Below are 14,024 nucleotides of genomic sequence, written 5' to 3'. Positions count from 1 at the left end.
TGATAGCTGTATAGTATTCCATTGTGTATATATACCACAGTTTTCTCAGCCACTCATCTGTTGTTGGGCACCTGCGTTGCTTCCAGGTTTTAGCTATTATGAATTGTGCTGCTATGAACATAGGAGTACACACCTCTTTTTGGTTGGGTGTTATGGAGTCCTTGGGGTATAACCCCAGGATAGGAATTACTGGATCATATGGAAGGTCCATGCCTAGCCTTCTGAGAGTTTTCCAGACTGCTCTCCACAGAGGCTGGACCAATTTACATTCCCACCAGCAATGTAAAAGGGTTCCTCTGTCCCCACAACCTCTCCAGCATTTGTTGCTGCTGTACTTTTTGATGTATGCCATTCTTACAGGAGTGAGGTGGTATCTTAGTGTTGTCTTAATTTGCATTTCTCTGACAATCAGTGACCTAGAGCAGTTTTTCATATGTTTGTTAGCCTTTTGGATCTCCTCTGCAGTGAATGTTTTTTTCATATCCTCTGCCCATTTTTCGATGGGGATTAATGCTTTTTTGGTGCTAAGTTTGTAGAGCTCTTTATATATTTTGGTGATTAGTTTCTTGTCTGATGTATGGCATGTGAAGATCTTTTCCCATTCTGTGAGGGGTCTCTTTGTTTGTCTAATAGTTTCTTTGGATGTGCAAAAGCTTTTCAATTTGATGTAGTCCCATTGGTTTGTTTCTGCTTTAGTCTTCCTTGCAATTGGGTTTGATTCATCAAAGATATCCTTGAGGTGTAGGTGGGAAACTGTTTTACCAATGTTTTCCTCTAAGTATTTGATTGTTTCTGGTCTGACATCTAGGTCTTTGATCCATTTGGAGTTGATTTTTGTTTCTGGTGAGATAAAGTGGTTCAGTTTCATTCTTCTGCATGTTACAACCAGTTTTCCCAGAACCATTTATTGAAGAGAGCCTCCTTTTTCCATTTAATCCTTTGGGCCCCCTTATCAAAGATTAGATGTCCATAGGTGTGGGGATTTATTTCTGGGCTTTCAATTCTGTTCCACTGGTCTGTGTGCCTATTTTTGTTCCAGTACCATGCTGTTTTGATGATGATGGCTTTATAAAATAGTTTAAGGTCTAGGAGTGTGATGTCTCCATTTATGTTTCTTTTCCTCAAGATGGTTTTGGCAATTCTAGGTGTTTTCAGGTTCCAGATAAATGATTGTAGTGTTTGTTCTATTCTCTTAAAGAAGCTTGGTGGAACTTTGATGGGTATTGCATTAAATTTGTATATGGCTCTGGGGAGAATATTCATTTTGATGATATTTATTCTTCCAATCCATGAGCATGGGATATCTTTCCATTTCTTGGTATCAGTTTCTTATTTCCTTGAGTAGCGACTCATAGTTTTCAGCGTACAAGTCTTTCACTTCTTTGGTCAACCTTATTCCTAGGTATTTGACTGATTTTGCTGAAACAGTAAATGGGAGTGATTTCTGGATGTCTTCTTCTTCAGATTTAATGTTTGCAAAAAGATATGCCACTGATTTTTGTACATTGATTTTATAGCCTGACACCTTGCTATATTGCCTAATAACTTCCAGTAGTTTTCTGTTGGATTCTTTAGGTTTTTCTATGTATACTATCATATCATCTGCAAATAGTGAGAGCTTGACTTCTTCCCTTCCAGTCTGTATTCCTTTGATTTCTTTCTCTTGCCTGATTGCTATGGCAAGAACTTCCAATACTATGTTGAAGAGTAACGGTGACAGTGGACAGCCCTGTCTAGTCCCCGATCTGAGGGGGAATGCTTTCAGCTTCTGTCCATTGAATATGATGTTAGCTGTAGGTTTGCTATATATAGACTCCACTATCTTGAGGAATTACCCATCTATTCCCATGTTTTGTAGAGTTTTGAGCATGAATGTGTGTTGGATTTTGTCAAAGGCTTTCTCTGCATCTATTGAGATAATCATGTGTTTTTTCGCTTTGCTTTTATTGATGTGGCGAATGACATTGATTGATTTACGGATGCTGAACCAGCCTTGCATTCCTGGGATGAATCCCACTTGGTCATGATAAACAATCTTTTGATATGCTGCTGTATCCGGTTAGCCAAGATCTTGTTTAATATTTTGGCATCTATGTTCATCAGAGATATTGGTCTGTAGTTTTCCTTTTTTGTTCTGTCCCTATCAACTTTTGGTATCAGGGTGATGTTGGCTTCACAGAAGGTGGAAGGGAGTATTCCTGTTTCTTCAATCTTATGGAAGAGCTTAAGAATTATGGGTACTAACTGTTTCCTGAAAGTTTTGTAGAATTCGTCTGTGAAGCCATCTGGTCCAGGACTTTTGTTGTTGGAGAGATTCTTAATAATGGTTTCAATTTCTTTGTCTGATTGGTGCATTTAGATTTTGTAGATCTTTTTGGTTCAGTTTTGGAAGGGCATATGTTTCTAGGAATTGTTCCATTTCTTCCAGATTCTCTAGTTTGGTGGCGTATAGTTCTTCAGAGAAGTTTCACATGATCTCTGGATTTCTGTGGTGTCAGTTGTGATATCTCCTCCATTGTTTACAATTCAATTAATTTGAGTCTTCTCCCTTTTTTTTTGGTGAGTCTGGCTAGGGGTTTGTCAATTTTGTTTAATCTTTCAAAGAACCAACAATTGTCTTCACTGATCTTTTGTATCGTTCTTTTATTTTCAATGTTGTTTATTTCTGCTCTAATTTTAGTGATTTCTGTCCTTCTGGTTGCTTTCGGGTTCTTTTGTTCCTCTTCCTCTATGTCCTTGAGGTGTTCAGTAAGGTCGTTCATTTGATCTTTTTCTTGGTGTTTCATATGTGATTGTATGGCTGTAAGTTTCCCTCTCAGTACTGCTTTAGCTGTGTCCCAAATATTTGGATAGGTTGTGTCTTCATTTTCATTTGTTTCCAGGAACATTAGAATTTCCTGCTTGAGTCAATCTCTGATCCAGTGGTTCTTAAGGAGTATGTTGTTTAGTTTCCAATTCTGTGACATTTAATAATTTTCTGTTTGTTATTAAATGTTAGTTTTACTCCACTGTGGTCTGAGAAGATACTTGGGATGATTTCCATGCTCTTGAATTTACTGATGCTGTCTATGTGGCCTAGCAGGTGGTCTGTCCTTGAGTATGTGTTCTGTGGATTTGAAAAGAAGGTGTATTCCAGTTTTTTGGGGTGAAGGATTCTGAAAATGTCCAAGAGGTCTAGTCTGTCAATCTCTTCATTCAATTCTCTTGTATCTTTGTTGGTTCTCTGCTTTGTTGATCTGTCTAAGTGTGAGAGTGGGGTATTGAAGTCTCCTACTATTATTGTATTACTATTGATGTATTTTTGAAATTCTTTCAGTAAGTAGTTGACATATTTAGATGGTCCCTCATTGGGTACATAGATGTGAATAATTGTTAAGTCTTCTTGGCTGATTGATCCTCTAATCATTATGTAATGTCCTTGCCTATCTTTTATTACTTTATTTAACTTAAAATCTATCGTGTCTGAGATGAGAATGGCTGTTCCTGCTGTTTTTTGTGGTCTGTTAGCCTGTATGATAGTTTTCCATCCTTTCACTTTAAGTCTGTGTTTATATTGTTGTGACAGGTGGGATTCTTGCAAGCAGCATATGGTTGGGTTATGTTTTCTGATCCATCCCCCCACTCTGTGCCTTTTAATGGGTGAGTTTAAGCCATTGACATTTATTGATATTATGGATTTAATGTATTGTAGTGCCATTGTTCAAAAAAAGTTTTTTGTTTGCTCTGATATATTGCAAGTATTATAGTGATGTTCTTGTTTATAAGAGGTCTTTTAGACCCTCTTTCAGGGCCGGTTTGGTGATGGTTGCCTCCTTTAACTGTAGATTGTCTAAGTTTGAATGAAAGTCTAGCAGGATATATTATCCTTGGTTGAAACCCTTTTTCATTCAGGGCTCGATAGATATCTTGCCATTCTCTTCTGGCTTTTAGAGTTTGAGTTGAGAAGTCTGCAGATGATCTTATGGGTTTTCCCTTGTATGTGACTTTTTGTTTTTCTCTTGCAGCCTTTAGGATCCTTTCTTTATCCTTACTTCTTCTCATTATGACTTTATATGTGTCTTGGTGTCTTCAGGTCTGGGTTGATTCTATTTGGAACTCTCTGGGCCTCTTGAATCTTGATGTCCTTTCTGTTATTCAGGTCTGGGAAGTTTTCTTCTATTATTTCCTCTAGAATGTTTGCTTCCCCTTCCTCTCTTTCTTCCTCTGGCAGGCCAATTATACGAATGTTACTTCTTTTGAGGTCATCCCATATGTCTCTGTTGTTGTTTTCAGTGTCTCTCAATCTATTTTTAAGCTCTTTCACCTCTTTCTTAGTTTTCTCTAACTCATCCTCTGTCTGACTTATTCTGTTTTCTGCTTCTGTTAGTCTGCTTTCCCTTGCCTCAGCTTCTTTCTTCATTACAGCTATTTCAGCTTTTAGTTCTCTAATTGCTTCAAGATAATCAGTATTTTCCTTGGGGGTCTCAACTGTTGTTTCCCTAATACTGCCATTCCTTTCCTCCAATGTTGTTTTCATTTCTGTGATTAATAAGTTTATTATTGCTTGCATACTTTTCTTATCTATGGTTACTTCTGGCTGATTTGTAGTTTCTTCTGGGCTCTTGTCTTCATTCATTGGAGTAGCAGTTTCATTTGTTTTTGATCTACCCATTTTTTTATTTATGTGGTTTTTTTTTTATATGCTCTGTTGTTCCTCAGTTGTTGTGTCTTGAGTACAAGCAACACTGTACTAAATACTTTTATGACAATTGTACTCACCAACCTCAGGAATTACAGTAGCAACTGAAGCTAGTATTGAAGCAGTTTAATCACTACCTGATAGCCAAACAATGTCTCCAGTCTGTGAAAAAATAGTAACCAAATCCCAGTGAAGAAGAAAGAGAAAAGAAAGAAGGGATAGCAAGAATAGACAGTTATGCAAATCTACTATCCACTGTATATTATAGGGGTAACAAGAGGGGAAAGGGAAGTAGAGCAGAGATACACACATAGAGAGTCCACTCAGTCAGATTTCTTCCCCAAAATAATTCAAAAATTCAGAAAGGCAAAGAAGACGGAAGGAAGTAGTGTATGACAAGATAACAAAAATAAAAGAAAAAAAAAGAAAAAAGAAACAAGTGAGAGAAAAGAGAAAAGATAAGAAAAAGAGCTATAATTAAAGAGCAGTGAAAGTAAAGTTTTTTTATTACTTTATTTTTAATTTAATTTTTTTAATTAGCTAGGAAGAGGAGGAAGGGGAGAGTTTGTAGAGGAGGTAGGAGTAATGAGACAAGTTCCTCCCATAATAGATAAGATGCCCACTACCCTAGCAATGAAAGATACCCTAAGAGTTAATTCTGGTCAACTTAAAGGGGGGGGATATATGCCTTTATATAATATTAATAATAAAATTGAGCAGGGTAAAAAACACCCTGTCCCAGATTACCTCAAACCTCGTGATCAGAGGCAGCTGATTGTTAAGAAAGAGAAAAAATAAAATAAAATAAAACCTCAGGACTAGACAAGGATAGCTGAAATAGACAGTTATGCAAATCTACTATCCACTGTATATTCTAGGGGTAGCTAAAGGAGGAAGGGAAGTTGAGCAGAGATACGCACAATGAGAGTCCACTCTGAGTCAGAATTCTTCCCCAAAATAATTCCCAAACGTGTATCAATGAATTCAATGAAAACACACTGTTTAGTCGTGTGGGGGATGGGGCCTGTGGCTTTGGAAGCTGTAGGATTAAGGAAGAAAGGCTGACAAGAATGAGAAAAAGAAAAAAAAAGAAAGAGAGAGAGACAAAAGAAAAAGATAAGAAAAAGAACAGTCATAAAAGAGCGGTGAAAGGAAAGAGTTTTTTATTTATTTATTTTTAATTATTTAATTATCTATGTGGGGTGCGGTGGGGTGGGGGGCATTGGCTACTTAGAAAGAAAAAAGGCCAGAGGTTTCAGAAGGGAATAGACTTAGAATGAATGATACTTCCTGGTGGGACAGGAATCTTGGTAAAGAAAGAAGCTCAGTAGGGGGGCCTGCTAGGAGCTGGTCCCCAGGGACTGGTTATGGGGGGGAAGGGGGAGTATGTGTGCTTTGGGATTAATAATTTAAAAGAAAAAATTTTTTTTCCTTTTTTTCTACTCTATTTTTTAACCCAAATTATGTTATAGTCACCTCCTTGGTGTCACCGCTAGGACCCCTTATTGACTGGCCTACTAAAGGCAGAAAATCCTACCGTTTCCAGAAGATGTGATCAGAGCTCAAGCCACTAGTAGCTTCTCAGTCTGCCATCATCCGGGAACCTCTCTTCCCCAAATTCTATAGGTGCATGTAGAATTCCTGGTACCAAGATTTTGCTTAATCTGTCTACCTGGTGTAGAATGTCTAAGCAAGGACAGTTTGCCAGCTAAACTATGTCATGTTTTCACTCAACTATTAACAGTGCTTTGGAAATACTTTCCAGTCTGATCCTAATTTTCACTTCTCCTTTTTCTGTACGTCTACTGCTGATATCTTTTAGCATATTTCTCCTCCATTTTATTCAGAAAACTGATTTCATTTTATCTGACTGCCTGCTTTATATTATGATTACTTTTTATTTTATTGGATAAGATAAAGAGAAATTGAGAGAGGAGAGGAAGATAGAGAGGAAGAGAGAAAGACATCTGCAGATCTGCTTCACTGCTCATGAAGCTTCCTCCCTGCCAGTGGAGAGTGGGGGCTCAAAGTCGAACTCTGGCTCTTGGGCACATGTGCTCATATCTGCCCCTCCTTATTTTTTGACTTATTTATTTTTTATTCTCTATTTATGAAGACAGAGAGAAGTTGAGAGGGAAGGAAATGACAGAAAGAGAGAGACATCTGTGGCAGGTTTCAACTTTTAAATTGAGAATGCATGTATTTCAAAAAAATGACCATGGCAGGGGCTAGGCTGTGGCACCCTCAGTTAAGCACACATGTGACAGTGCTCAAGGACCCAGTTCAAACCCTCACTCACCATCTGCAAGGGGAAAGCTTCACAAGTGGTGAAGCAGGGCTGCAGGTGTATCTCTTCCTCTCTATCTTGCCCTCCCCTGGCAATTTCTCTCTGTCCTGTCAACCAAAATAGAAGGAAAGGGGACTGGGTGGTGGAGCACCTGGCTCCATTAACAGCTCACATTACAGTGCAAAAAGGCCAGGTTCAAGTGCCCAGGCCCCACCTGCAAGGTAGAAGCTTCATAAGTGGTGACTCAGTGTTGTAAATCTCCCTCTCTCATCCTTTCTGTGACCCCTTTTCTTCTCAAATTCTGTGTCAATCCAAAATAAATAATACACATTTTAATATTTATTTTATTTTCCCTTTTGTTGCCCTTGTTGTCTTTTTTTCATTGTTGTTGTAATTATTGTTGTTATTGATGTCGTTGTTGTTAGATAGGACAGAGAGACATGGAGAGAGGAGGGGAAGACACCTGCAGACCTGCTTTACCACCTGTGAAGCGACTCCCCTGCAGGTGGGAAGCTAGGTGCTCGAACCAGGATCCTTACACCATTCCTTGCACTTTGTGCCATGTGCCCTTAACCCGCTGCACTACCACCTTACTCCCATAAAATATATTTTTAAGAAGGAAGACAAACAAATGTTTTTAAAAATGAGAAACAAGTGGCCACTGGGAGCAGTGGATTCCTAGTGCTGACACCAAATCCCAGCAATAACCCTGGCAACAAAAATAAGAAGAAAAAAAGTGGTGATGACATAAATCAAAAACAGATAATATGTTTTCTCTTTCAGACTATGTATTATGAATATCCATCAGTGAGTTTAGAGGAATGGATATGATGGAACAAACCAGATTTTTGAAAAGAAATACAAAGATCTAGGACAAAAAAAACTTGCTGTGAAAAAAAACAACATTGAACTTCACAAGAAATGTGTACCTAATTGCATTTGTTTTTTAGAAAGTTTTTCTTGGTAGGACAAAAAATAACCACTAAAATGCAATCCAGACAACTTGAGACAACTCCTGCTCACTCAACATTCAACTATACCATGGAAAACAGAGCAATCTCATATTTTATGGTATAAGGCCTCACCTCACTATATGTTTATGTGTCCTCTGGCCTGAACCATCTAAGAAATGCTTTGAAATATTTGTAATAAAAAACAGACAGAATGAAAACTGACATGCAAAACTACCTATGTTGCACAAGCATGTGGAGACACACACACACACACACACACACACACATTGTTCTGACCTAAACCAATGATAATTTAATTTATTCAAAACCAGCAAGCCAAAATTGCTAACTGTATATTGTTTGCTTTTCCTTTCATGTAAGTTTTGTTTTTGCTCATGCCCTTTGCCATTTGAAGACACTTAAATTTACCCACCCATAACTTCATGGTATATGGACTAATTTCAGTGTTTTCATTCAAACGGTCTTGCTATGGGACTTTCATAGATTACAGATATTCAAAGCTTTTTAGAACACAGAACAAGTGACTGGATTAAAACAGTAAGATGCATATAAAGAGGGAGGACACAGAAAATCAAGAATATCAAGTAGCGGCTGCTGTGGATGAATGTTGACTTACATGTGTCTTTGGCAAATATTAGAAAATCTTTAAGGTTTATTTGGAAAACACAATGGGATTTGGGTGTCACACTCAGTTAATTCACAGTGGAGTATTATACTGTCTTTAGTGAGGACCTGTTTTTTTTCTTTTTTTTTTTTTCTAGATTATACTTTCAAACTTAGTTAGCAGTTGTGTGAAGCATTTACATAAGGGGTACAAATGCTTCTCTAATGTTTTTGCTGATGATTTTCTGTCTTCAACTGAACAGCAAAGGGCTTTCGAATGTGATTCATTCTTGCCAGTCACAAATTTTATCAATTGCATTTTGTTTGCTTTTCATTCCTTCTGACTGATGGCTGGTTTGTTTTCTATTCTAGGTTGTGGAGACGAATTTGGTGGCTTTTGACTGTCACTGGATCATTATAAATGAGGTAAAGTCTACTAAACCATATTATTAGTGCTGGGCCCTGTGTTCATATGTATCCTAAGTCACTGTATATCCTAATTGATTAGTCAACAATTTGTTTGGCTTTATATGATAACTCTCTTTTCAGCCACCAGGTTCCAGATGCTAGCAGGATGCCAACCAGACTCCCCTGGACAGACAACCCCATCAATGTGTCCTGGAGCTCCGATTACCCAGATCCCATTCCCACTAGGGAAAGAGAAAGACAGGCTGGGAGTATGGATCAATCTGTCAATGCCCATGTTCAGTGCAGAAGCAATTATAGAAGCCAGACCTCCTACCTTCTGTATCCCACAATGATCTTGGTTCCATACTCCCAGAGGGTAAAAGAATAGGAAAGCTATCAGGGGAAGGGATGGGATATGGAGTTCTGGTGGTGGGAATTGTGTGGAGTTAATACCTCTCTTATCCTATGGTTTCTGTCAGTGTTTCCTTTTTATAAATAAAATAATAAAAAAGAAGTATCTATTCCTTTAAAAAATATATCAAAAAATATATTTTAAGACAAAAGATCACACAGTAAACCTCCAGATTACTGAGTGAGTTCTGTTAAATAAAAACAAGATGGGGAGTTTTAAAAATAAATCATGAAAGACCTTTGCATGAGTATCTTTTCATTTCCATTGCCACACACAGCCTGCTTCCAGAGAAGATCTTTTTTTCTTTTTTCTTTTTTATTTAAGAAAGGATTAATTAACAAAACCATAGGGTAGGAGGGGTACAACCCCACACAATTCCCACCGCCCAATCTCCATATCCCACCCCCTCCCCCGATAGATTTCCCATTCTCTATCCCTCTGGGAGCATGGACCCAGGGTCATTGTGGGTTGCAGAAGGTAGAAGGTCTGGCTTCTGTAACTGCTTCCCCGCTGAACATGGGCGTTGACTGGTCGGTCCATACTCCCAGTCTGCCTCTCTCTTTCCCTAGTAGGGTGGGTCTCTGGGGAAGCTGAGCTCCAGGACACATTGGTGGTGTCTTCAATCCAGGGAAGTCTGGCCGGCATCCTGATGACACCTGAGTATAGCTTTGGTGGTATACCTGGTTGACCACAGATAGATGTTATAATGTGCAAGGACCCAAGTTCAAGACCTAGGTTTGAGCCCCTGGTCCCCACCTGCAGGGGAAAAGCTTTGTGAGTGGTGAAGCTGTGCCTTTCTATTGCTGCCTTCCCTCTTGATATACATATCTGTCTCTATCCAATAAAATACTAAAGGTAATAAAAAATACTTATTATAAAAAGTACATTTCTTTACTGTAAGAATAATGAATTCTTCCCAGTGGAAAACTTGTGTTCCATATATATAGTTTCTAATTGTTTAATGTCACTAGTATGATTGCTAAGACTCACTGATAATTCCTCTGTTTCTGGTGGCCATCTATTTCCTCTTTTCCTTCTCCCTCCACCCTCTTTCTTTTTGGATAGTGACAGAGGGATATTGATAGGGAGGGGAAGTTAGAGAGTGAGAGACAAAGATAGTCACCACCAGCTTCACCACTTAAGAAGCTTCCTCCAGGCACGACAGTAGGGCTTGAACCCAGATCCCTGCACATGGTGATGTGTGTACTCTACCAGGTGTGCCACCACCCCACCCTATCCCATTAGTATTTTTACTTTTCTCTAGAAGTTTATGCTTCGTCTACTTACCAGGGGATTGAATACCTCAGCATATGAATGTGAATAATCATTAGTGACTTTGAGCATTTTCCATGTCTGCAAGCCCATTGGATTTCTCCTTTGGAGAAGGTTCTGTTTCTGTCCTACCCCCATTTGTCTATGGGTTTGTTTATTTTCTTATTGTTGAGTTTGGTGAGTTCTATAAGTATTTTTTGTTATTAGCCCTTGTCTGATATATGACATGGTGAATATTTTCAGATTACTTTTTTTTGAAATAGAGAAAACTCCTTATTTCTAGTTTTTATTTTTAAAATTATTTTATTAGCTATTTAACAATTAACAAGATTATTAGATAACAGAGGTACAATTCTACACAGTTCTCACCACCAGAGTTCTGTTCCCATCCTCTCCACTGGACACTTCCCTGTTCTTTATCCCTCTAGGAGTATGGACCAAAATTCTTTATGGGGTGCAGAAGGTAGAAGATCTTGCTTCTTTAATTGCTTCTCCACTGGACATGGATTTTGGCAGGTTAATCCATATTCCCAGCCTGTTTCTGCCTTTCTTTAGTAGAGTAGGGTTCTGGGGAGGTGAGGGTCCAGGACACACTGGTGAAATTGTCTGCCCAGGGAAGTCAGGATGTAATCATGATAATGTCTGAAACTTGGTGGCTGAAAGGCACTAAGGTATAAAGCAGGATAAAATGATTAATGAGCAGGAACCAAAAAGTTGGAATAGAATAGATGAGAATGGGAATCTTAGTGTGGATAGAAGTGTGGAAGTCTATTTTAATTATGTTCCTAGGGGCCCAAGACTATCATAGTTGTTGCTTGAGCTTGATAGCTAGCATGAAATTTGGCAAAAATATTACCTGAAAAGTTGGTGTTAGAGTAAAGAAAAGGGCTTAGAAGTTAACTATTTACCCCATCCATCTGACCCAGGGCCTAAATATATTCATATTTACCCAGGAGCCTGTGTAGCTTCTGAGTTCCTTGAACTCCATAGTCATAGCTAGGAACATTCTAGGCTGCACTCATTTCAAGACCAGTCTTCCTCTAGCGGCAGGGTATATTGACTCAGCCTCCCTTCAGAGAGTGGGGCAATCCCTACCATTGCTGCTTTACAGTGCGATCAAGGTCCTGGAGAGGCCCACAAGAGGGCTTATGATGATGTTTCTGATGGAAGTGACCAGTGATGGTGGAGAGAGGGATCCATTAAATGTCTAGGCTCATCATATTTGTATGGGAAATCAAAGATTTCTTAACTATATCTCCTAAGTTGTAAAAATACTGATGATTACAGCGCATACTCATTTGGTTGTTTTTAAGATAGAGGAAGAGAGTCAGAGAAGCAGAGGGGTGGGTAAGAGAGAGTGAAAGAGACCACCAGCACCAAAGCTTCCTTCACATGGTGGGTACTGGCCTTGAGCCTTGGCAGTGTACAAGTCAAAGCAGTGCACTTTCCCCATGTGCTATTTTTCCAGTCCTGGTTACTATTCCTATCTAAACAAGGTTGAAACTCAGAGACCAATTTCTTTACTGTATTTTTTATTTTTTACTGCATTTTCATCAACACCGTATTTTAAGCTTTACCAATAAACATCATCATCTCTGATGTCAGCCCATTTCTGCATGGTTCCACTCTACCACCGTATTTGCTGGCAAGATAATAAACTCTGAAAGTAATAGCCACAACAAAAAAACCTAGAATATGCATGGAAAGCCTGAATCTGTCTAGTTCGAGAGGGACTATAAATCAAAATAAGCATTGTGTATCATGATCTAAATTGGTGCATAAACTTGAAAACTATATATATGTATATGTGTTTATTATTTTTTTCTTTGCATTAAGTTTGCTGTCACAATGAGAGGCTGTGCTCAGTTGGGAGGCTCATCAATCCTGTGTGAGCAGTGGAGGGTGGCATTTGTCTTCTTCCTGAAATCAGGAAAGCCAGCTCAGAGCAGCGTGCCCACATAAGGACTGTCATCCCTCCAGGTCCCTGAAGCAGATGGCCCAGCACTGTATTTAAGTTTGACAAAAGTTAGAGATTCATAAGAAACAAAATGCTCTATGTCCCTGCTGCTTATTGATCATTGTGAAGCTGGCCTTGGGGTCTTCATTTCTGATTTAAATAATCTCAATCATCAGTCTTTCCATCACTGCAGTACTACATGTTGAGGTCGAGAAAAGACTATGTGTGAAACAGATGATTTTCATTTCTTCCCATGAGTTACTTATCACAAAGTTTCTCCTTACAGTTGGAGAAAAGGATATGCAAATTAATATATGGATGTCTAAATGTACGTGCAGTCTATAACCATGCACATATATGGATATACATACCTAACATACATGTGTGTCTGTATATGCATATATGCATGATATACATCCCTAATATATATTCTGTGGTTGATTTGTGTGATTAGCATAGTGTTAAAATTAGTGGAGGTATCAAGGCATCGTTTTTGACAAAGTGTGAAGAATATAAGCATGTTATCAGAGACAATAAAATGTATAATGCTTAACCCACATAGTATGTAGCTCAGTGCCATTATGTACATCTCCTGTATTCAGCATTAGCAAAGCTATTAAAGCATACTACTGTCTACAGTGTCATGTCTCAGCTTTTGTGGAGAGTTGGTGAGGTCTCCATACGTTCTTTTTTTTTTAATTTTTATTTATAAAAAGGAAACACTGACCAAAAGCATAGGATAAGAGGGGTTACAACTCCACACAATTTCTACCACTAGAACTCCGTATCCCATCCCCTTCCCTGATAGCTTTCCTAGCCCTTTGTTTTTTAGTTTCATTTAATCTTTAATCTTTTTTTCTCAAATAAACCATTCTTTAATTAATGTGGAGGATTATTACTGGACAAGCATAGTTAAATGTTTCTCAAACTTTCATTCATAAGAACACTTACTGCTGTCTTATTTTTTTACTGACTTATTTTTTGATATATCATTATGATACAATAATGCCTATACTTGTACTAACAACACCTACACAGATGCAAAATCAAACCAGATTTACAAATGAAATGTAAATCAAACTGGAAACAATGACCTGAGAAATTTAATTAATATATTAACACAGGTGACTGATAATGTTTTGCTGAAGCTAAACTCATGTTCACAATGAATCTGGCTCAGATAACCTCAGTGAATATTTCTCCTGCTCTCAATACTTGGAACTTTGTATTCTATATCATTCGTACTGGTGGGAAGGCACTGCTATAATGGGAAGGCATCATTTCTCCTCACCACGACATCCACACTGGACTTCACATAACCAGAATGCGTTGGTGTTGCAGGAGAGGCATACCCTTCTTCTACTATGGGAGCATCAATGTCAAAGCACATCCACTTTAGTTTCCAAAAGGGGAGACATTGACATAGATGTGAA

The 14,024-nt window shown here is 38.4% G+C and overlaps 1 protein-coding gene across 1 annotated transcript in view; it reads left to right on the top strand.

Annotated features, from left to right (window-relative positions):
• GRID2 (glutamate ionotropic receptor delta type subunit 2) overlaps positions 1 to 14,024 on the top strand; it is a 1,638,698-nt gene that overhangs the window by 998,363 nt on the left and 626,311 nt on the right. Inside the window, exon 5 of the mRNA XM_060188447.1 lies at positions 8,915 to 8,968. Coding sequence (XP_060044430.1) covers positions 8,915 to 8,968 — 54 coding nt within the window. The remainder of the gene's footprint in view (positions 1 to 8,914; positions 8,969 to 14,024) is intronic.

The sequence above is a fragment of the Erinaceus europaeus genome, chromosome 3 (genome assembly GCF_950295315.1).
Source record: "Erinaceus europaeus chromosome 3, mEriEur2.1, whole genome shotgun sequence".
Lineage (NCBI taxonomy): Eukaryota > Metazoa > Chordata > Mammalia > Eulipotyphla > Erinaceidae > Erinaceus > Erinaceus europaeus.
This window is presented reverse-complemented; position numbering and strand designations above follow the sequence as displayed.